Consider the following 21,204-nt stretch of genomic DNA (forward strand, 5'->3'; position numbering starts at 1 on the left):
TCCTTGATCGCATCTCTGCACTGCTTTGCGAGCTCGGACATTAGCTTGCGGTTGCCTGAGGCATGCGCCAAACCACGCTGGCGAATTAGCTCAAGAGTTTTCGAAGATAGGCGATTTTTTGTGGCTATCTCTCTCTTGGCATTCCTCGCACATTCATGGAGGTGCTGAACCAGTCAATCGTATTCCTTGTCAATGTTGTCAACAATGGCATCTTCCCATGTTGCCGCAATAGTACCAAAGAGTTCCCAGTTGGTGGTCATTCTGGGAGTTCTCTTTTTGAACTTTGCAGCCCTTTCTCCCCGCTCTGTGAAGTAGAATTTTGCACGAAGGAGACGGTGGTCCGATCCCGTTTGAAATTTTGGGACAACAGCGACATCAGTCCACTACCACTGCCAGCCATCACCACACTCCACTACCCAGCCATCACCACACTCCAGGATGCTTTCCGGACTCACGTGGTCGCATCACGGCCGCGCGACACATCATAAGACACTAAATACCCATCTTCCAGAATTGTCGTACCGTATTTGATAGGGTTCAAATATGGTAACACCTACAAGGGTGATTAGAGGTCACCCCAAGAGCCTCTATCCCTCTCGGAAAGACTGGCAAGCTACCGAGAGTATTCCGCCCGCACGGAAGAGCCTGGCAAGCTATCCGTTGTGTATTCGATATGCCAAAACCAGTAACTACAACTGGTCTCATTCACCTGACCCTGAAGGCTTCACCGACATGGCAGCACTGAGAAGAATGAGAAAGGAGAGGCCGACAAAATCTCAAGGCCGAACTAGGCTGCCACAACGAAGGAAGACAAAAATGATCGTCTGTACTTTCAATGCACGTATGCTAGCATCAGATGCATCCATCGAGGACCTGATGGTACAAGCGCGAATTATCAAGTACGACATCATTGGTCTGACCAAGACAAGAAGGCACGAATCTCACCATGCCGTTTTCGACACTGGAGAAGAGTTGTTCCTCGGAACATGCGATAAAAGAGGTGTTGGAGGCATCGGTGTCCTTGTCAACACAAACTTGGCCAAGAGCATTGATTCATTCGAATGCCTAACAACCCGAATCGGACGTTTACATTTGAATAGATGTGGCTCACTGCCTGCACTTTCTATCTTCGTTGTCTACGCACCAACATCTCATTATGATGAAAGAGAAATCGAGAAGTTCTACATGGAGCTGGAGAAGTTCTATAAAGAAGACCACACCTTCTACAAGATCATTGTGGGTGATTTTAATGCCAAGATAGAACCGAGAAGATCAGCTGAAGAACTTCACATCGGGACCCATGGCCTAGAATGGAACGAACAGGGTGAGAGACTGTCTGAGTTCATCATGCCGACCAAGACCATTCATGGTAACTCACAGTTCCAGAAGGCAGAATCTAAACGATGGACATGGGAGTCTCCCGGTGGACGATTCCACAACGAAATAGACCACATCATATTCAATCGGCGGTTTTGCCTGACTGATCTACTTAAATAGTTGTAGTAAATCTACTTCTAATATTTCTAGCAATGTCATTCTGTATGAGCACAGTAAGAGATAAATTTACAGTTTGGTTCTTCCTGAGAACATCTCACTATACATTCCACAGTCCTCAGGCCAGGTTAATCTTCCTAGCCCTAGCTGGGTCCTAGTCTCGTCGTTACTCACTTTTGGATCATGACAGAATTTGTCCATGATCATGCCGTCAACTTATAGTTGAGTATCATGGCACTTTGGCCTGGCCCGTTTTGATGTCAGGGTAGCTGACAGCTTGCCCTGGGTCCATTCAATCCCTCTTTGGGACCCTGCTTTTGGGGTGCTAGGAACTATGGGCAACTGAGTCAAGAAAGCAGATGCCCAGGAGTGAATATTATTTGGAGTCAATCAACTTCCAAGTTACAAAGCATGATATTAACGGTCTTCCTGTGTCCATACAGAAAGGACATTGCTTACAATACAAATTCAGCGTCCTTAGAAGGATCTGATCTTACAAGGTAACAGAATCTGAAAGGGAGAAAAGGTGATTAACTGGCTGGGGAGGAGAGTACAGAGAAGAGTTTACAGATAAACAGAGGAATGCGAGTGACTCGGGAGCACTGGGATGGGTGTGACCTAAGTTACCTGAGGAAGGAAAAAAAAGTGTTATCCTACAATATAGGAGATCTGTTTTGATTCTTATGTTATTTGCTTTATATCTGAGGGTTTTCTGCTCTCTTGATGCTTTAAGTAGACTGTCTCTTCGGTCCTTACCATTTTTAATTCAATATGTCTTAGTATTATATTGTTTGAACCTATTTTGTTTGGTACTCTTGGGCTTCTTAAATCTGTGCAGAAGCTTCCCTCCAAACTGGGGGAGTTCTGATCTATTATATCTTCCACAAGTTGCTCTCCTTTTTTTCCCTTTCCTCCTAGTATTCAGATATTATTCTCCTTTCTGTTATTTATTAAATATATTACATTTTCTTATTTTTATTTCTCTTTTATTTTGCCATTGCTTGTTGTTGAAGAGTTGAATTTTGTCTTCAAGACCACTGATATGACTCTGTGTTCAGAGTTCTGGTGCTCTGGCTTGCTATTGTATTCTTTAGCTCCTCAATTCCAGTTGATTATTTCATACTTTTTACATCAATTTCTTTTTGACTGAATTTCTCTTTCAGTGATTACTTAATTTCTATTGCCAGTAACTACATAATTTTCACTGCCATTGCATGAGTATTGATTTGAGGTCCTCTTCATCCAGAGTTGAAAGTATTGAGGAACTCAAGAACTTTCTTAGACTTTTGTCCTAGTAAAACAATACAGCTGAATTCCTTGGTTTTATCATTCTTCTTGGAGTTTTGTGGGTTCTAACAGTGGAGCTTCAAACTCTTTATTATTGGAGTACCGGCCTGATACACTATTTTACACTAACAAACTACTATTTATGTCTCTGTTATCTGATTTCCATTTCCCCATAAAGGTAATGGGATATGCAAGTGTAGATAGAGTTCTTCCCTTTTATTTGCCAGGACTTTAATGGGAGTATTCTGGCACTGACCTAAGACTCTGTGGTTTCCCATCTGCCCTTAGAGTGTGTGATGTGGGTGAAGTACAACAGACACATGTATACTAGTGTATCCATGCAGTAATGAGTAAAGAAGTATTACCCATGCAGTAACGAGTAAAAAAAAAAGTAAAGATTGCACAATCCCCAGCATTAGGGCTAACTTTTCCCTGGACAGGTGGGATGGGGTGAGGGTGGGGTGAAGGAACAGTAGAATGCCTCCCAATCAGTGCATTTCAATTGGAGGAATTTAAATTGAAAGTGGCTGGTGGTGCTGTCTGTCAAGTAGGGGTGAGTGCAAGGGGTCAGGCATCTGTGTGGTTCCCGGGTACTGGGGCTGACTTTTCTGTGGTGGCACAGGGTGGAGGGTGATAATTTTATTCTTGTCTTGCTATAGCTACATTCTTTTTATATAAGGGATTGTATTTTTTTCCTCTTCATGTGTCAGTACAGGCCTCCAGGATTTCAGGATTATTAAATAAAAAATTTAAATTGTGTAGCTTGCCATTCTAAGACTATAGGAGTGGAGGGGATTGCAGAAACAAAAGTAAAATTTAGAGAGCAATCACGTTACATTATAACTATCAAGTTGGCTGAAGGGTGTAGAATGGCTATTGACTCAAATATCAAAGTCAACTCTAGTAGAAGATAAAAGGGAGTAAGTGTAATATAATGATGGTGACCAGTGAGTAAAGTTATTTGATCAAATACATCCTCTAACACATAAAACAAGAGAAAAGAGAGTAAGAACATTCATTTTTTTAAAGATACCAAGTCTGTAAAGAAGTCTGTAATACCTCTACAAAGACCTAAATTAGAGACCTACAAAAGCACAGATTATGTAACTTTTAGCCTCACTAACTTGCATTTGATGAGGAAAGGGTTGAAACCATTCTATAACTTTTCATTTCAATGGAACTTTGTTTTAATATGTCTATACTTTCACATCTACTAATGTTTGGCATGTGGAAGATGCAGATTTGATCTCTGGGACCACGTGATCCCTTGAACAATATTGGGAATTACCTCAAATCAGCGTCAGCAGTATCCCTGACCACTGTTTCTTGGGACACTCCAAATATAAACAAATAGTACTGTAGCACTGTCCTCCCATTGCTCATTGATTTGCTTGAGCATACCAGTAACGTCTCCATTGTGAGACTTGTTGTTACTATTTTCGGCATATCAAATATGTCACGGGGAGCTTGCCAGGCTCTGCTGTCAGGCGGGATACTCTCAGTAGCTTGCCGGGCTATCAGAGAGGGACAGAGGACTCGAACATGGGTTGGCCGCGTGCAAGTCTAACGTCCTACCCTCTGTGCTGTCGCTCCTATAACTTAAAATTGCTGCATACATACATTCTACCAGCCAACTGGCAATTAATTCATCCAAGCACTAGAAAGAGTTCTTGCTCACTTATGTATAATTCTATGATTTCACTCCCAGAAATTGTGAAGCTTAAGCAAGCAAAAATCTTAAATCTCGGTAATTAAAATTGGCAATATGCTAAGATTGTGAGCTTCATAATGAAATCTGGAGCCACAGTAAAATAAGCTGTGAGGTTAACCAGTATTAACCTTTTGAGCAATATTTAGGTCTATTAATAAATTGATATATTGAAGTTAATTAAAATATTTGCAGATTAAAAAAAGACAGAATAGAAATAAATTCAAACACAGTTGTGACTTGGAGAAGCTCTTCATGTTAGTTTAGTTATCGACTACATTTTCAATCTAGTATATACTCACTCTTATTTAACATGATTTTTATTAAAAGATATTACAGAAATAATGCATTGATAATTTTTTTTTGTTCCTTAATTAAAACGAGGTAAATATAAAACAGAATGAATGTGAGTCTGGGTATTCATTATGTGCTATCTTGGTTATACCAGGTTACAAGAGAAAATCCAATAAAACCTATATTGAGATAATGTTTTTAAAAAACAAGCTATGCCTCACCCAGAATCATAGAAAGTCATAATTATAGGGAAAAAAGTTTGGTGGGGAACACACCTGGATGTTCTCAGGGCTACATCTGGTTCAGAGCTCAAGGAATCATATGTAGTGCTGGTGAACTGGGATTATCCACAAGCAAACCAAGTGCCTTACCCACTATACCATCTCTCTGGCCCTGTATCATTACTTTAAAAAATTTCCAAAACTGTATCCTTGGGTAAGAGACATGATCTCTGCCTGACATGAGCTTACCTGTAGAGTGACAGAAGACTAAACATTAATTGCAAGCACGTGTTAGTTTTCATTTATCGATATATTTGGTAAGGAGATTATACTACCTGAGTATGCTAATGCAGTGTTCACATAAATATCTGACTTGGTTTGTATAAGAAATTCAGAGAAAGCAGAATATTCAGAAGGGTTATGAAGAAATTTCTTCTCTAGTTGTATTAGAAGACTCCTGCCATCGATCTCCCAACATATTTCCCATTACAGAGGAAAATGCATGTATTAAAATCTTTCTTAAAATCATGGCAACTACTACAGGATTCATTTATATCAAAGCTTTAATTTTCAGTAATTCTATACTCCATTTTTTAATTTTCAAAGTTAAGAAGATTCTCCTAATACAAGCAAGTACTACTAGGCTGTTTCTCACCATTTATATTAAGTGATTTAGATGTGGAAAAAATTTTACCATTATAAAATTACTCTACACATAGAGAATAAATAGATAAACTAAGTATAACAAGACCACAAGATAAATTAGCATTTACAGATGGGAAGAGGGGAGGGGTGAGTAAATATGGTAAAGGGGATCTATTGTAATGGTGAAGAATTGAATTCAGTTATTAGTAATGAATTTAATATATTTTATCAGATGTAAAATTAAAGTGATGCCAACTGATGCTATAATTTAATCTATAAATGCTACAAATTAAAACTGATGCTATAATTTAATTCACTTCAATATCCTTTTTAAATGTAAAGAATATCAAAAGTGAAGAAATCTCTTAATTTTCATGGACTCAATGTCTTATCTTCTTTTGTATATAAATAGTCACTTTTAAAAACAGATAAGGTACCAGAGAGATAGCTCAATAGGATGTGCACATGATTCTCATGGAGACCCAGCTTCAATATCCAGTATCACATGGTCTCTGAACATACTTGGGAATGACCCTTGAGCACAAAGCCAGGAGTTGCCAATTTGGCACTTCCAGGTATGCCCCAGCCTCTCAAAGAAAAGATTAATGGAGCCAAAGATATAGTGCAAGTTCTAACCCCAGTACTGTGTATGTCCCCTGAATACCACAAGGAGTGATCTCTGAGCACAAAGCTAGGAACAAGCCCCGAACAACAGTGGGTGTGGTCCAACACTCCCCTACCCAAAAAAGGTTTATGGGCTAGAGATTTTGCTCAAGTGACAGAGCACATGCCTTGTATGTGTGAGGCCCTGGGTCTGATTCCCCTGCACTCACTGATACCACTGGTTGTAGTTCTGGAACATAGGGTGTGGACCCATGGGGCCCACACAACAAAAAAATTTACAAATAAATTAAAATTGGATTGGGCTGGAGCTATAGCACAGTGGGTAGGACGTTCGCCTTGCATGCAGCCAACATGGCCAACCCGAGTTCGATTCCTCCGCCCCTCTCGGAGAGCCCGGCAAACTACCAAGAGTATCTCGTCCGCACGGCAAAGCCTGGCAAGCTCCCCGTGATGTATTCGATATGCCAAACACAGTAACAACAAAGTCTCATGATGGATACGTAACTGGGCCCGCTCGAGCAAATCGATGAACAATGGGAGGACAGTGCTACAGTGCTATCATGCACCAACATTACTTCAAGACTTAGCATGTACCAACTTTATTCCAAGTCTTGAGGAATACAATCCGACAGACAGAATATTTTGTCTCATGAAAGGTAAGGCAGAAAAAAAATAAGAGAAATATATGCTATGTTGGAAGAGGAAATATAGCAGAGGAAGGATACAGGGAGTGCTCTGGGATTTTTAATTTAAAGTAGTGGTCAGGAAAGGCTTTGCTTGGAGGGGAGGCATAATGGTGGTGAGATTGGTGTTGGAATATTGAATGCCTGTAACAAATCATTATGAGCAACTCTATAAACCACAAAGTTTCTGTGAAGTGTAAGGGGGAAATGAGCAAATATAAATAAATTGCACTGTAGCACTGTCCTCCTGTTGTTCATTGATTTGCTCGAGCCAGCACCAGTAACGTCTCCATTGTAAGACTTGTTACTGCTTTTGGCATATTGAATACGCCATGGGGAACTTGCCAGGCTCTGCCATGAAGGTGGGATACTCTTGGTAGCTTGCCGGGCTCTCTGAGAGGGATAGAGGAATTGAACCTGGGTGGGCCATGTGCAAGGAAAACACCCTACTCTCTGTGCTATCGCTCCAGCCTATAAATAAATTAAAAGGTAAAAAAAAAGTTTAAAATAAATGAATATCAAATGTAAAAAAAAGTAAAGGCTTTTCTGAGATGGTGAAAATGTGAGCCTTCAGGCATCAGCTTTGAGAGCATGCTCAGCAAGGTGCGCAGCAAGCAGAGCTCCTGAGGTAGAACATACCGAATGAGTCAAGGAAGAGCAAACCATTAGGGAGCTGCAGTATGGGATAAAAAGGGCAAGGAGTTGGAAAGGTCGGAGAGCAAGTGGAGCAGATTAGGTAGGGTTTCATAGGCCACACGAAGACCTTAAGTGACATGATATAATGAAGTGTTTAAAAAGGATCCCTCAGAGCTTGCCACAAGTGATGGTGGGGAAAGGGCAGCTAGGAGAGAGAAGAAATCACTGTGACAGAGATAGTTGGAAATGATCACTCCGGACCAAGTGCTGAAAGTAAAGGGACAAACATGATAACCGTTCAGTCCCTGTACTCCAAACCACAATGCCCAAAAGGGAGAGAGAGGGGAGAGAAGGAGGCTGAGGGAGGGAGAGTGAGTGAGGGGGTGGGAATTAAGTGAGTTAGTGAGGGAGGGAGAGGGGGAGAGAGAAGTAGAGGGGGAGGGAGGGAGAGAGAGAGAGAGAGAGAGAGAGAGAGAGAGAGAGAGAGAGAGAGAGAGAGAGAGAGAGAAGAAAAGTGCTCCCATAGAGGCAGGCTTGTTGGAGGGAAACTGGGGACATTGCTGGTGGGAAATGTGCACCAGTGAACGGACAGGTGGTGGAATTTTGTATGGCTTAAACCCAATTATGAACAACTTTGTAACTGTGTATCTCACAGTGATTAAATAAAAAAAATAATAAAAGAAAAACTAAAAAGAATCACTTGGGGTCAGAGCAACAGTACAGTAGGCAGTGCATTTTCCTTGAACGTGGCCAGCTTGGGTTGGATCTGCGGTAATCCATATGTCCCCCTGAGCCCTTCCAGGATTGATCCTTGAGGGCTGAGCAGAAGTAAGCCCTAAGCACCATCAGTGTGGCCCAAAGACCAAATAATAAATAAAAAGGGTCACTCTTCCATGTAGTCTACCTAGGTTTAATCCCTGATACCCCATTATAGTTCCCTGAACCCTGCTAGGAGTGATCCCTGAAAACAGTCAGGAGTAAGCTCTGAGCACAGCCAGATGTGCCCTGCCACCCCTGTCTCCGCCCCCCGTCCTCCTTCTACCCTCCAAAGGATCACTGGCTATTTTGCTGTGACTAGACTCAAGCAGGAGAAGAATGGAAGCTGGAGAACGGGTGTAGAGGGTTCTTTCAAAACCCAGGTGGTTGAAAATGATGGGATCAGGAAGTTTCAGAAGAAGTAAAACTCTGGGAACATTTACCAGTAGACTAGATAAGGGCAATGAGAGAGAAGCATCAAAGATACATCCAAGGATTTTTAACTCGCACAACTGGAAAACTGAAGTTGACAGCAACAGAGATGAAGAGGCAAGAAGGCAAAGGCTTGATGGAAGGGGGTGGAAGGGAGGAACAGGTGGGATTGGCAGAGAGGGAAGTTCAGCTTGTGACATATCAAGTCTGAAATTTCCATTCAATCTCCAAATGGAGATGTCAGGCAGACAACAGTGGGAAATTCAACCTGAAGTGTAGGAGAGTGGTCCAGGTGGGAGAGAAATTTACATATAGTCTAGAGATACCATAAAATAAGAATAAAACTGAATGCAGATAAGAAAGAGGTTTAAGAATGGAGCTGTGACCTCAGAGACTCTTTGACATTAAGAGGAGAGGTGATGTGAAAAGAGAAAACAAAACAACAATAAAGGAGACTGAGGAGGAGAAGCCAGAAAGGAGGGAAGAAAATCTGAGTATAGTATCCTGGATATTAAAGGAAGGAAATATTCCATGAGGGAAAAGTATTTCACAGCAACAAATGCTTCTGATGGACCAAATGAACATTGAGAAATGACCTCTGGGGTTTAGAAATATTGTCTGTTTCACTAATAAAAATTTAAGAAAAAAAAGAAATATTGTCACTAGTGACTTTAAATTATCCATTTTTTTTTAGTGAAATGACGGGTAAAAGCCTGCATGAAACTGATTCAGGAGAAACTGAGAAGGGATTCAATGGTGAAAGAGATACAATGATTGTTTTTAGGAAAAAAAATACAAGAATCATATAACACAAATGTAAAACTATTTCAGGCCACTTACTCAACTCAATTTATTCTAAAACACATTTTTCTTAGATTTGAGTACCCTTGAAACTGGAATGTACTTTAAAACCACTAGCACCTTTGCCTTTAGTTAGAATTTCTTTGCTTTGCTTTTTGGTTTCTCTTTTCTTAACGACAAAAATTAATGGTGGGTCTTATAATAAAAATACCTTAAATATTTAAGGGCTGGAGTGATAGCACAGTGGGTAGGGCATTTGCCTTGCACACGGCTGACCTGACCAACCCAGGTTGGATTCTTCCGCCCCTCTCGGAGAGCCCGGCAAGCTACTGAGAGTATCTCTACCGCAAGGCAGAGCCTGGCAAGCTCCCTGTGACGTATTCGATATGCCAAACACAGCAACAACAAGTCTCACAATGGAGATGTTACTAGGCCCGCTTGAGCAAATCAATGAACAACAGGAGGACAGTGCTACAGTGCTACCTTAAATATGAGGAAAAAAATCATATAGGGGAAATTTATAAAAACCAACGATGAAAGGAAGTAAAAATAGAGGTAAATGGGCATTGAGCAGACAGGGGCTGGCAACGGGAACATTTCCCCATACCACAGGCAGAAAGGAGCTTATCCCATAGCAGGAAGAAGATAAGGGTGGCTGGAGCACAAGGAATGAAAGGAGGGTCCTGGGAATAAGATAAAGCAGAATCGGAAGGTTGAGCCAGATCACAGGGAGCCAAGAAAGTATGTTAAGCCGCTGGGTCTCTCCTATGAGCAAGAAGATCCTGAAAGAATTTTAACCAGGGTGGTTAAAATAATCAGCTTTACGACTCACAAAGGTCACCAGATGGCGAATGGGTCAGACCAGCACAGGAAATGTGGGAAGTCCAGTTAAGATGCCAGAATACTTCTTCATACTGGAGATAATAGTTCTGGGGATATAGCTGTAGGGTGGCAGCCGTGTAGAAAGTGGTTTCTTTTTAGAGATATTTAGGAAATAAAATGATAAGACTCAGAGATAGATTAAGTGTATTCGAGGCTTTCATGACACTATTTGTTATGTTAATACATACGCTGAGGAGATAGGGCATTATCTATCTTCTAAGCAAAGGTATCAGCATTTTTAAAAATTGTGAATGTTTATGCTGCATATTTGAATGAAAACTGGAACTGGCATTTTAGAAATTTACTAATTTACACTAAATAAATGGACTATTTATATATACAGATAGAAAGTCAATGCATCTTAGGATAGGGAATAACTTGGAAGGTGTCAAATGTATGTGTGTATAATAAATCACCCGGCTGCTTTTCCTTAAAATTTAAGCACAAATTTTAATTGAAGGAGCATGATTAGAAATGAGAAACTTAGAATTCAGAGAGAATTTTAATAAAGAACAGAAGCTGAAAAAAAAAAACAAATTTAATGGCAGTGCTGACTGATATACAGCACAGACTGTAATGTAGTTTTTATTCTCAAAAGTTTGGGTTCTCACAGAAAAATCCCTAGGGGCTTTTTACTCTGACTGTAGGACTGATGGTGGAGTTTGGGTATACTAGTAAAGAATAAACCACTTCCTGCCACTATGCTGTGGGGTATAAGCCCTGCATCTACAAAGTCACAGCCCTGAAAGCAAAAATTCATTCATAAGGATTTTCAGATGTGGCAAAATGTCATTTTTTGTTCATTAGAGTTCTACATCACCAACACATAAGCTTAACATTTTAAAAACTTTTTGGGCCACACCCAGCTGTCCCAGGGATTACTCCTAGATCTGTGCTCAGGTATTACTCTTGGTGGGGCTCAGGGACCCATACAGGATGCTGGGAATTGAACCCAGGTTGGCTGCATGTAAGGCAATGCTCAATCTGCTGTACTATTATTGCTCCAGCACCTCAAGCTTTACTTTCAAGGCAAGAATTTTAGGGAGGGCAACCACCCCACACATCCTCATACATCTGGAAGCCCCAGAAGCCACAGCTATGTCCTACTTCCCCTGCCATGTAAGCTCATCTACTGGCCCTGTTCCAGAGATTCAGAATTAATCTCAAAATAGATCAAACAGCCACAAAATTTCTTGGATACACTGGTCCTGGCTGAAACATCCGGGGTGATTTCGGGAGTAGGGAGGAAGAAACTCTTGCCTTACCAAAGCCATGGCAGCTACTCTCACAATAGCTGCTGCCATTCTTCTGGCTGGACTCCACCGTCTAACTGCTGATCTCCACAGAGATGCTAACCTGCTGAGAAATTCTGGTACGCTGTTTTTTTTTTTTTCTGAAAACAACAGGCCTTCTTAGATTTGGGGTAGGCAACCTCCTACCTTCCCATACTTCTAGAACCCCGGCAGCCACAACAATGTTCCATTACCACTGCTATGTAAGCTCACTCCCATTCTGGATTTTCTCCAAATTCTACAATACTAACAGCACACCAAATTGAATGGGAAGGTAACATAAACTAAGCTTGAATAACAAAAACATTACCACAGAAATCTTAACTAGCAACAACAGGTTAGTAAACCGTCAGACAAGTACTTAATCTCCCCGTGGTCCTGTCCTGTCCTCCCGTTGTTCATTGATTTGCTTGAGCGGGTCTAGTAACATCTCCACTGTTAAGATTTGTTGTTACTGTATTTGGCATATCAAATACATCACTGGGAGCTTGCCAGGCTTTGTCGTGCGGGTGAGAGGTGACATACAACAATTTTCACAAATTTTCTTTTACTGAAGTTTTTTTTTTTTTGATCCTTCTATTAGACTTTAAGTGGTTACAAGTAACATAAAATAAATTATTGTGGGCCTGTTATGGAGGCAGGCTTGAAGGGTGGTTGGGAAAATGGAGACAATGGTGGAGGGAAGGTGACAGTGGTGGTGGGATTGTGAATAGTGAATGCCTATAACAAGTCATCATAAAAAAACTTACTTTGCAAACCATAGTGTTTAAATAAAGTTTAAAAAAATATGCTCAAGGGGGGAAAAAGAGTTTCTAGTCTCTGTTTAGGTTACATAAAAAATAAAAGATGATAGAGCTTCTTTTTTTTTAAATTTTAATTTGAGGGGAAATTTGGGCCACACCTGCAGAGCTGAGGGCTTACTCCTGAGCACACAGGAATTACTTGCGGACCATATGGGATGCTCGAGATCAAATTTGGTCATTCACTTGTAAGGCAAGTGCCTTACCCACTGTACTATCTCTCCAGTCCCCAGATCTCTTCTTGAATGCACTCAGTGGTCGAGATAAACAATTGGAAGGATAAGGAAAAGGAAGAAAGAGAGAAAGAGAGGAAGGATGGAAGGAAGAAAAATGAAAGAGAAAATGATTCTATTTAAATTTTTTTCTTCCTATCAAAAAAGTAAATTAGTAAAATTAAGGAACCAGAGTGACAATACAATAGGTTTGTATTTGCCTTGTACACAACCAAATCAGGTTTGATTCCCAGCACTCCTGAGCACCACCAGAAGTGATCCCTGAGCACAAAGTCAGGAATAAGCCCTGAGTATAGCTGATGTGGCCCCAAAACAATAAAAACAAAAATATTAATAAAAAACAAATACTTGCAAACATACTAACGCATCACTCACTTATCACTTAAGGTGAATCTAAGCATATGAATATTTATTTTAGAGTACAGACGATTCCCTGAAATCATAACAATAAAGCGGGGGTTTTGCATAGCTCTCCTTCCCATTTTCCTGCCTCCAACTTGTCTTCTCTCCAAGGTTATAACTACCTCATGTAAGTTGTAAAAAGCAAATTATTTTATTAATATATACAAAAAATTGTAAAATCAAAGAGGAAGTTAGTAGTACAAAAGCAGTAGTTATACCCTTCTTAGTTCAAAAGGCCAAATACAAAGGAGAAAAGATCCACCATAAAGTGCAATTCTAAATATCCTCTTGCCTATTCTTATGCTCCTCACCTCTGTCTCACAGTGTTTTCATAAGCCTTCAGACTGAGTGGCTCCTGTGCTTCTGGGTGGGGAGAGGTTATCACTTCTATTCATAGATGAGAGGTGGGAAGGACTTGGAACTGCTGTAGGAATGTTGAAATTTTAAATGTATAGAAGTCAGAAAATTAGAGTTATAGTTCTCAAAGGAATAGACTATTGGTTTATTATATATATGACACATGTATAGAATTTATATACTAGCATCAAAGCAACTAATTATGGTATATATCAATTGTTTACATGCAAACAGGTTTTTAAATAAACCATAACTTTAATTTTTTCATACTTTGCATTTAAAAATTCAATCCCAGAATTTTATTTCAATTTAAGAATGTTGGGGCTGGGGAGCTGGAGAAATAGAATGGTGGGCAGGGCATTTGCCTTGCATGCAGCCAATACAGGTTTGATCCTCATCATCCCATATGGTCCCCGAGCAGTGCCAGGAAAAATCTCTAGGTGTAGAGGCAGGAGCAAGCCCCAAGCATTGCCTGGTGGGCCAAAAGATGAGAGGAACATTGGGGCGAGGGCCGCAGACATAATATGCAGGAGTGGTGGGTTCGATTCCTGCCACTGTATATGGTCCCTGAACCCCACCAGAAGTGATACCTGCGGTGCCTTGAACACTGCCAGAAGTGATTTCTGAGCACAGAGCTAGAAGTAAGCCCTGAGAACTGTCAGGTGTGGCCTCAAAACCAAAACCAAAACCCGAAAACCAAAACCCAAAACTCTCAAGGTTTATAAATGTGTGGTAGAACATTTTATTTAGAGTTGTTTATGAATAAGTCACCATAGTCATAGGTATTTGAATTTTGTATACTAGCATTTAATATCTAATAAATAAACATTAACAGTGTTATATCATCTCTGGATTGCCAGCTGAAGGGTATATGCATTTCCCCAAGGCATGGGCAGACATACACAGATCCAGTTAAAGCTCCTCCCATGCATTTCTCCATACAGACATACCTCTCACCATCCAAAATATTCAACTGAGCTTTGAACAGGGAAGCCTGGGGGTTAGGAGAACCAACAGGCATGCATAAACAAGAATCATTAGTGCTTTGCTCTAGACTCAAATCACTATTCATCCTTATTTTCTAAATGATTTAGAATCTCAGAGAAGCTATTAAGGAGGGAGGGATGATATTCTAATGTTTTTATGAGCAGATCATTCTTAAAGACTCACGGAGTGGTTAGGTAAGGCAATAATCACAAATTTCAAGAACCAGCTATCTCCTATCTTCAATCATTTTGTTCTAAGAAATTTCTCCTTTCTCAATAAGGAAAGGTCAAGATTTTTTACAGTCTCTCTGGCATCATTTTCAGTAACCTAAGCAAAGTATGAAGAGACAGAAAAATAACAACTTGCATAATACTCTTATCTATTGCAGTAAGACTCATGAAAATGGGAAAATAACATGAAAGGGGGAAAAATTCGTTATCCTAGCAGATAGATATCATCACCACGACTGATTATACTTTCTGTGCATAGTACTAAATCCTGATAAATCATCTAAGAAAATTAATTTTTATTGATAGGAAAGGCAGTTTCTTCATCTGATTGAAATAACTGATATTTCATCCCTCTGGTTAAAAATATCTGATGATTAATTAGAAAAGGGGTATTTTTCAGTATGTTGCACTGAATAAGATTTTGGTGCATAGTTGAATCTTCCCAATAATCAATTATTAACATGGAATGAATTCAAATATAAAAGCATTATCTCTTTCAAGTCATCTGATGAAAGAAACACGAATTTTGGGGTCAGAATGACGTGGTTTTAAATCAAAGTTAGGTCTTTTGCTAGCTATTGAAGCCCGAGGGAAACAATCATAAGCATTTATTTTTCTAACCTTCTTAGAAAGGGTTAATATCACTTACCTTGCAGAACTAAGAACTGCCCAGGAAATGGCTGACCATTAGTAAATGATAATATTATTGTTATTATGAAAAGTAAATAGGAAGACACTGGTTACTTGTGTATTTCATATCATTCATACATCTTGATATCAACCATTCAAAGATTGTGAGTAAATAATCACAATAATAATTCAAATCCTTAGCAAGTAACATGTTATCTTTTATAAAAAAATTATATAACATTTAATATCCATGACAACCTGATGAGGTACTATTTATTCTCATTTTTACAAATGAGGAAACTGAGGCACAGAGTGATTTGCTCAAGGCCATACAGTAAAGCCAGAATTCAAATCCTGGCAAGACTGCATAGCTATATTTTAAACCACTGTATATAAAGCCTGAAAATAGCATTAGTGTAAGATAGTAGTCATTCCTTTATTTGATATAAGTCAAATATGTCCCAACTACATTCTGTGCTAAGCACTAGAATCCAAAATTTTTCTAGACACAGAGCCTATAACCTTTAAGAAGTTTATAATATAGCCATTGGAAAAAATTATACTACCTCAAAGTTATTACTCAAAAGCCAGAATCCTCTGATTTTAAAAAAAAGTCTCCATATCACTGTTACTTAACAACCATACAATTCCAAGAATCATGGCACAACATAAATTACTCATAAAACTAATCAGAGTTTCTACCTCTTCCTCTTCTGAAAACATTTGAATAAGATTGTCACTGCATTTTATTCATCTTTGTGTTAAAAGCTTTTAAGAACCGATACATAATCCATTCTTATGTAATCACTATAGTATGCCTGACACATCACCACCAAAAATGGATCATGAAGATAACTTCTCCTGGTCATTAAGGACATCAAACGTTTGGTGAAAAAGGTAGACCAGTGTTAACAGGAACTAAACAAGCATCAAAGAGAACTAGATCATGTAATAAGTACGTGTGTTGAATTACAAATTCACCAAAACTTGTAAGCAACAAATTAAGGAAACGTAAATTAGAAAGGAAACTAAATTAAGAAATCAACTTTTGATGCACTTAGAGTTTTTAAAAATGACCTGATCACTGGGATTATTGATTCACAGCCTTTTCTGGGATCCTTTTGTTTCTATCCTCCATCATGTGGTCTTAATAATTATTTTTCACTTGTCAAAAAGCACAACAAATGTAGAATTGTAAATAAATAATATATTTGATGACCCTTAAAAAAGAGAGCAACTTATTTGGATAAAAACAGTTATATCTTCCCTAAAACAACCACCACAAAAAAAAATCTCTCGATGATGTATGATTGAGAATAGTATCTATAAAGCAGAATAATGGTCAATGTTACCCTTATTACAATTTTAACCATTTCTATTCAAAGCAATGTACCACTGAATATTGTTAATTATGCAAATTAAGATTGAGCTAGTACTCAAACTGCAGCAGGCTCTGTCTTTTATTCTTTTAAAATGAGAAACAGGTTGTTCACAAGACAAGCGGAATAGTTAAAGAAATGGGATCTTTTTCAGCTCAGTCTGAGTGAAGGTTATTTTGAAGAGCAATGAATTCTTTTATCCCACCCCTTTGCAGTAAAAAAAAAAAACTAGAAAGAAAACCAATGGATGGGTTGCAGCATGGAAATCAAATGAAAGAGGTGTTATAAATGATCTTTAAAAGAATCAGACATTTAATTAAAAAACAATTACTTTTACAGATATCATCAATTTACACACACATTTCCTTGATTCCCTTAACAAAAGGGAGTGCTCTTGGCAGCCCACACAGTGCTCACCTGATTCTGTCTTCTGGCACCCCTGGCATATGGATGAAACTTGCAGAAATTTCCCCAGGACATGATTACTTCCTGCCCCTCCTTTTTTTATTGATTGTCTGCAATTTCTTCAGCTAAAAAGTGCATCCTTTATACTTTTTTAGTTAATTTAGCTTTTACAAGTGCTGTGATGGTGACAGTGCTGTTGTGGGCTTTTTAATTTTAAAAGAGGGAGTCTGAAGAAATCTTTTTAAGGTCTCAGGTGTACTGATTGACACTCACTCACTTATATACAGAATAACTTTGTTTTTAGATTCCATTTGTTGGCTTGGAACCATTTTTTCTTGGAATATGAGAACAGTAGAGAAGCATCTTTTAAAATTATTGCCTAATTACTGGCATTTACTTTAAATCATGCCTGATTGTGCTGTATGTCAAACATTCCAAAGATGTTATTTTCCTTCTCAATCCAGTCACTCTGGGATGACATTATTGATCGATTGCAGTTTAAAAATAGAAAGAAAAAGGCATTTTGTCATTATATTTACCAACTCAGATTCTCGGACAACTTTATTTGTGCGGTTTATTCAAACTGGTTTTCTTTATGAAATCATGTAAGCAGAACTATCTGGAAGGTTACTGTGGAAACGACAGAGGCTAGAGGGTGGGGCTAGAGAGCAAGAGATACCATGACAACCTTTTTCGGGTTTCCCAGGAAACACGGGTTGCTATGGGAACTACATCAGTCAGGTCCGAATTAGTAACTTCCGCTGGAAGGAGTGTCTGCCACTTTAATCTTCTTGTGATTCTGCAGAAGCTTATCTCTCAGATGCATTAAGGGTTTCATTTATTTATTTATTTTCTGTTTGTTTCTCTCAGCAGCACTAAGAACATCTGTTTCTGGAACTTGATAGATGTTGACTGGAACACACACACAAAGAACTTCACAGGAATTTGTTAGTCTATTATGTTTGAAATGCTTAATAGAGCCCCAAAGAGTTTAAACTCGTCATAATCAGGACACCTTGGGTATTTGTCATGTTCAAAGTTGTAGAGATCCTTACAATTCTGAGAACGGTTCAGAACATAAATTCCAGACCAAAAAAAAAAAAAAACCAACTAAACCGTTTGGTGGGTTCACAAGTAATTGTTCTTAGACTTCTCATCCACATAGCCACAGTGTAGGTAACAAAACTAAACATTCAATAACACTGAAGGGTCCATCAAGCTCAACCATTAAGTATGTGCCTGCTTTACTTAGTAAAGAAACAAATGCCTTTTGAAGTTAAAACAGTTACTCTGTCTTCAGTTTCATTTCCTCTCAGGATGTAGGGTTTTTTTTTTTTTTAAATATAGGTCATATTGTAGCAATCAAATTTAAGTTCAATTTGTTGTTTATCAGATTAAGGGCGTGGGGAAGAGGAAAAGAAAAGAGCTGAGAGAATGCAGCCCACCTGCAAAAGAGACTCCTGTTTCAGTATGAAGCAGCAGGGTGAGGGTGAAGGAAGTGTGCTTTCACTCTTCTGAGTCCTTTCCTGGATGAACGGTCTGGAAATGTATAAAACAAGGGCATAGCACAGACCAAGGGGGGCACGTTCCACAGAATACTGAGCACAGCATGTTACTTAGACCATACATTAAACATCGGTAAATATCTTTTTGATGTTGACACAGGAGTTGGGATTATTGTTTGTTGTGCAGGGGGCAGTGGAATTGCCCGTTTTGAAGGGGGTCTGGGGGAAGGTGCTATGGTTCATACCCCCCTCTTCGATCACCATATACTCCGACTTACTCAGAGTGGAGTTACTCCTTGCTTTTCTGAGCTCCTCTTCTGAAGGAGAGAGGTGCTGGCAACTTCCCACGTGCAAGTACTGGGCTTGCTCTTCCCCTTCGGTCTCCCGGTGGTAGAAGTAATTGAAGTTGGAAACAATCACGGGGACTGGCAAAGCAATGGTCAAGACACCGGCGATGGCACAGAGAGACCCCACAATCTTGCCCCCGATGGTCACGGGATGCATGTCACCGTAACCCACTGTCGTCATGGTTACCACTGCCCACCAGAAGGCATCTGGGATACTGCTGAAACCCGAAGTGGGGTCGTCCGCCTCGGCAAAGTAGACGGCGCTGGAGAAGAGGATGACGCCGATGAAGAGGAAGAAGATGAGCAGCCCCAGCTCCCGCATGGAAGCCTTCAGGGTCTGGCCCAGGATCTGCAGCCCCTTGGAGTGGCGGGAGAGCTTGAAGATGCGGAAGACCCGCACCAGGCGGATGACCCTCAGGATGGCCAGGGACATGGCTTGCTGCCCGTTGCCCTGTCGCTCGGCCAGCTCGGTGCCCAGGGTGATGAAGTAGGGGATGATGGCCACGACGTCGATCAGGTTCATGATGTTCCTCGAGAAGGTGGCTTTGCTGGGGCACGCGAAGAAGCGCACCAGCAGCTCGAAGGAGAACCAGATGATGCACAGCGTCTCCACCACGAAGAAGGGGTCCGAGAAGCTGGAGGCGCCCGCGGGGGCCCCCGACGTGCCGTTGCGGCCGGCCGCCTCGGGCTGCTCGGGCGAAGGCGCCGGGGCCGGGTAGTCCTTGTCGTCGCGGAACTCGGGCAGCGTCTCCAGGCAGAAGATGACGATGGAGACGAGGATGACGAGCACCGACACGATGGCGATGCCCCGCGCCGGCCCCGAGCTCTCGGGGTACTCGAAGAGCAGCCACACCTGGCGCTGGAGGTCGCGGCGGGGCAGCGGCCGCTCCTCCTCGCGCAGGAAGCCCTCGTCCTCGCGGAACTTCTCCATGGCCTCCTCGCCCAGCTGGTAGAAGCGGATCTCCTCGGAGAAGACGTCGATGGGCACGTTGACGGGCCGGCGGATGCGGCCCCCGGACTGGTAGTAGTAGAGGATGGCGTCGAAGCTGGGCCGGTTGCGGTCGAAGAAGTACTCGTTGCGGAGCGGGTCGAAGTACCGCACGCGCCGCGCGGGGTCGCCCAGCAGCGTCTCGGGGAACTGGCGGAGGGTCTTGAGCTGCGTCTCGAAGCGCAGCCCCGAGATGTTGATGACCACGCGCTCGCCGCAGCAGTCCTGCTCGCCGCCGGCCGCCAGCGCGGGCGGCGGCGGCTCGTAGCGCTCCCCGCCGCCGCCGCCGGCCGCCTCGGGCTCCGGCAGGTGGTCCCCGGGCACCACCGTCATGTCGCGCGGCCGCGCGGGGCCGGGGTCCGGCGAGGAGTGGCCGCCGCCGCCGCCCGCGGGGTCCTGCGGGGAGTGGGCGCGGGGGCGGGCGGAGGGCGGCGGCGGCGAGCGCAGCAGGCCGAGCTGCTCGTCCATGCGGCGGCGAAGAGGCGGCGGCGCGGGGTCGCGGCGCGCCTCCCCGCGCCTCCCCGGGCGCCTCCGCGCCGAGCCCGGCCGCCGCCTGTTGCTGCCGCCGCCGCCGCCGCCAGGCTCCGTCCGGGTCTGGCGCGCGCGGCCCGGCTCGGCTCCGAGCCGCCTCCGCCCCCTCCTCCGCGCGCCCCCGCCCCCCGCCCGCGCGCGCGCGCCGCCCGCCCGCCCCTGCGCGCCCACTCCCGCCTCCCGGCCCCCGCGCGCCCGCGCGCCCCGCTGCCCCGGCCCGGCTCGCCGCCCTCCTCGCCGCGCAGCCTCGCGCTCTGGCACCTCGGCGCCCTGCGGCGGCCAGTCGTGGGGCGCCCGCTCGCCCGCGCCCCGCTCTCCCCGGCCCGCCAGGCTGCACGTCCCGGCCGCGGGGCTGCTCCGCGAGTCCCTGGAGCTGGCACGGCGCGGACCCCGCCCTCGGCAGGACGCCCTCTCCCCGCCAACCCTCCCCGTCTCCCCCCAGCCCTGTCGGCCCGGGACTGCCCCCAGGCAGAGGCCCAAAGCCCGGGCCAGCGAGGTGGGGTCCAGGCGGTGTCCAGGGAGGGAGGGGCGGGCCAGGTGGGCGCAGGGCAGAAGAGGCGAGCCTGCAGCCAGCACCTTGAGCCCACTGCAGGGCGGAAAAACGCCAGGCCCCCAGGGCTCTAAGCCACTAGGGTCCCGCTAGGATGAGAAACCC

General features: G+C 42.7%; 1 protein-coding gene across 3 annotated transcripts in view; it reads right to left on the reverse strand.

The window, feature by feature from the left end:
• KCNA3 (potassium voltage-gated channel subfamily A member 3) overlaps positions 1 to 20,589 on the reverse strand; it is a 36,232-nt gene extending 15,643 nt beyond the window's left edge. For 2 of the 3 annotated variants that reach the window (XM_056123010.1, XM_056123009.1), the window contains exon 1: positions 17,191 to 20,589. In XM_056123010.1, coding sequence (XP_055978985.1) covers positions 18,807 to 20,486 — 1,680 coding nt within the window. In that variant the 5' untranslated portion in view covers positions 20,487 to 20,589 and the 3' untranslated portion in view covers positions 17,191 to 18,806. Of the gene's footprint in view, positions 1 to 13,501; positions 13,615 to 17,190 lie in introns of all 3 variants that reach the window. The other variant, XM_056123011.1, reaches the window with a different exon arrangement.
• Between the last annotated feature and the right edge of the window lie 615 nt (positions 20,590 to 21,204).

The sequence above is a fragment of the Sorex fumeus genome, unplaced genomic scaffold (genome assembly GCF_029834395.1).
Source record: "Sorex fumeus unplaced genomic scaffold, SorFum_2.1 ptg000047l, whole genome shotgun sequence".
NCBI lineage: Eukaryota > Metazoa > Chordata > Mammalia > Eulipotyphla > Soricidae > Sorex > Sorex fumeus.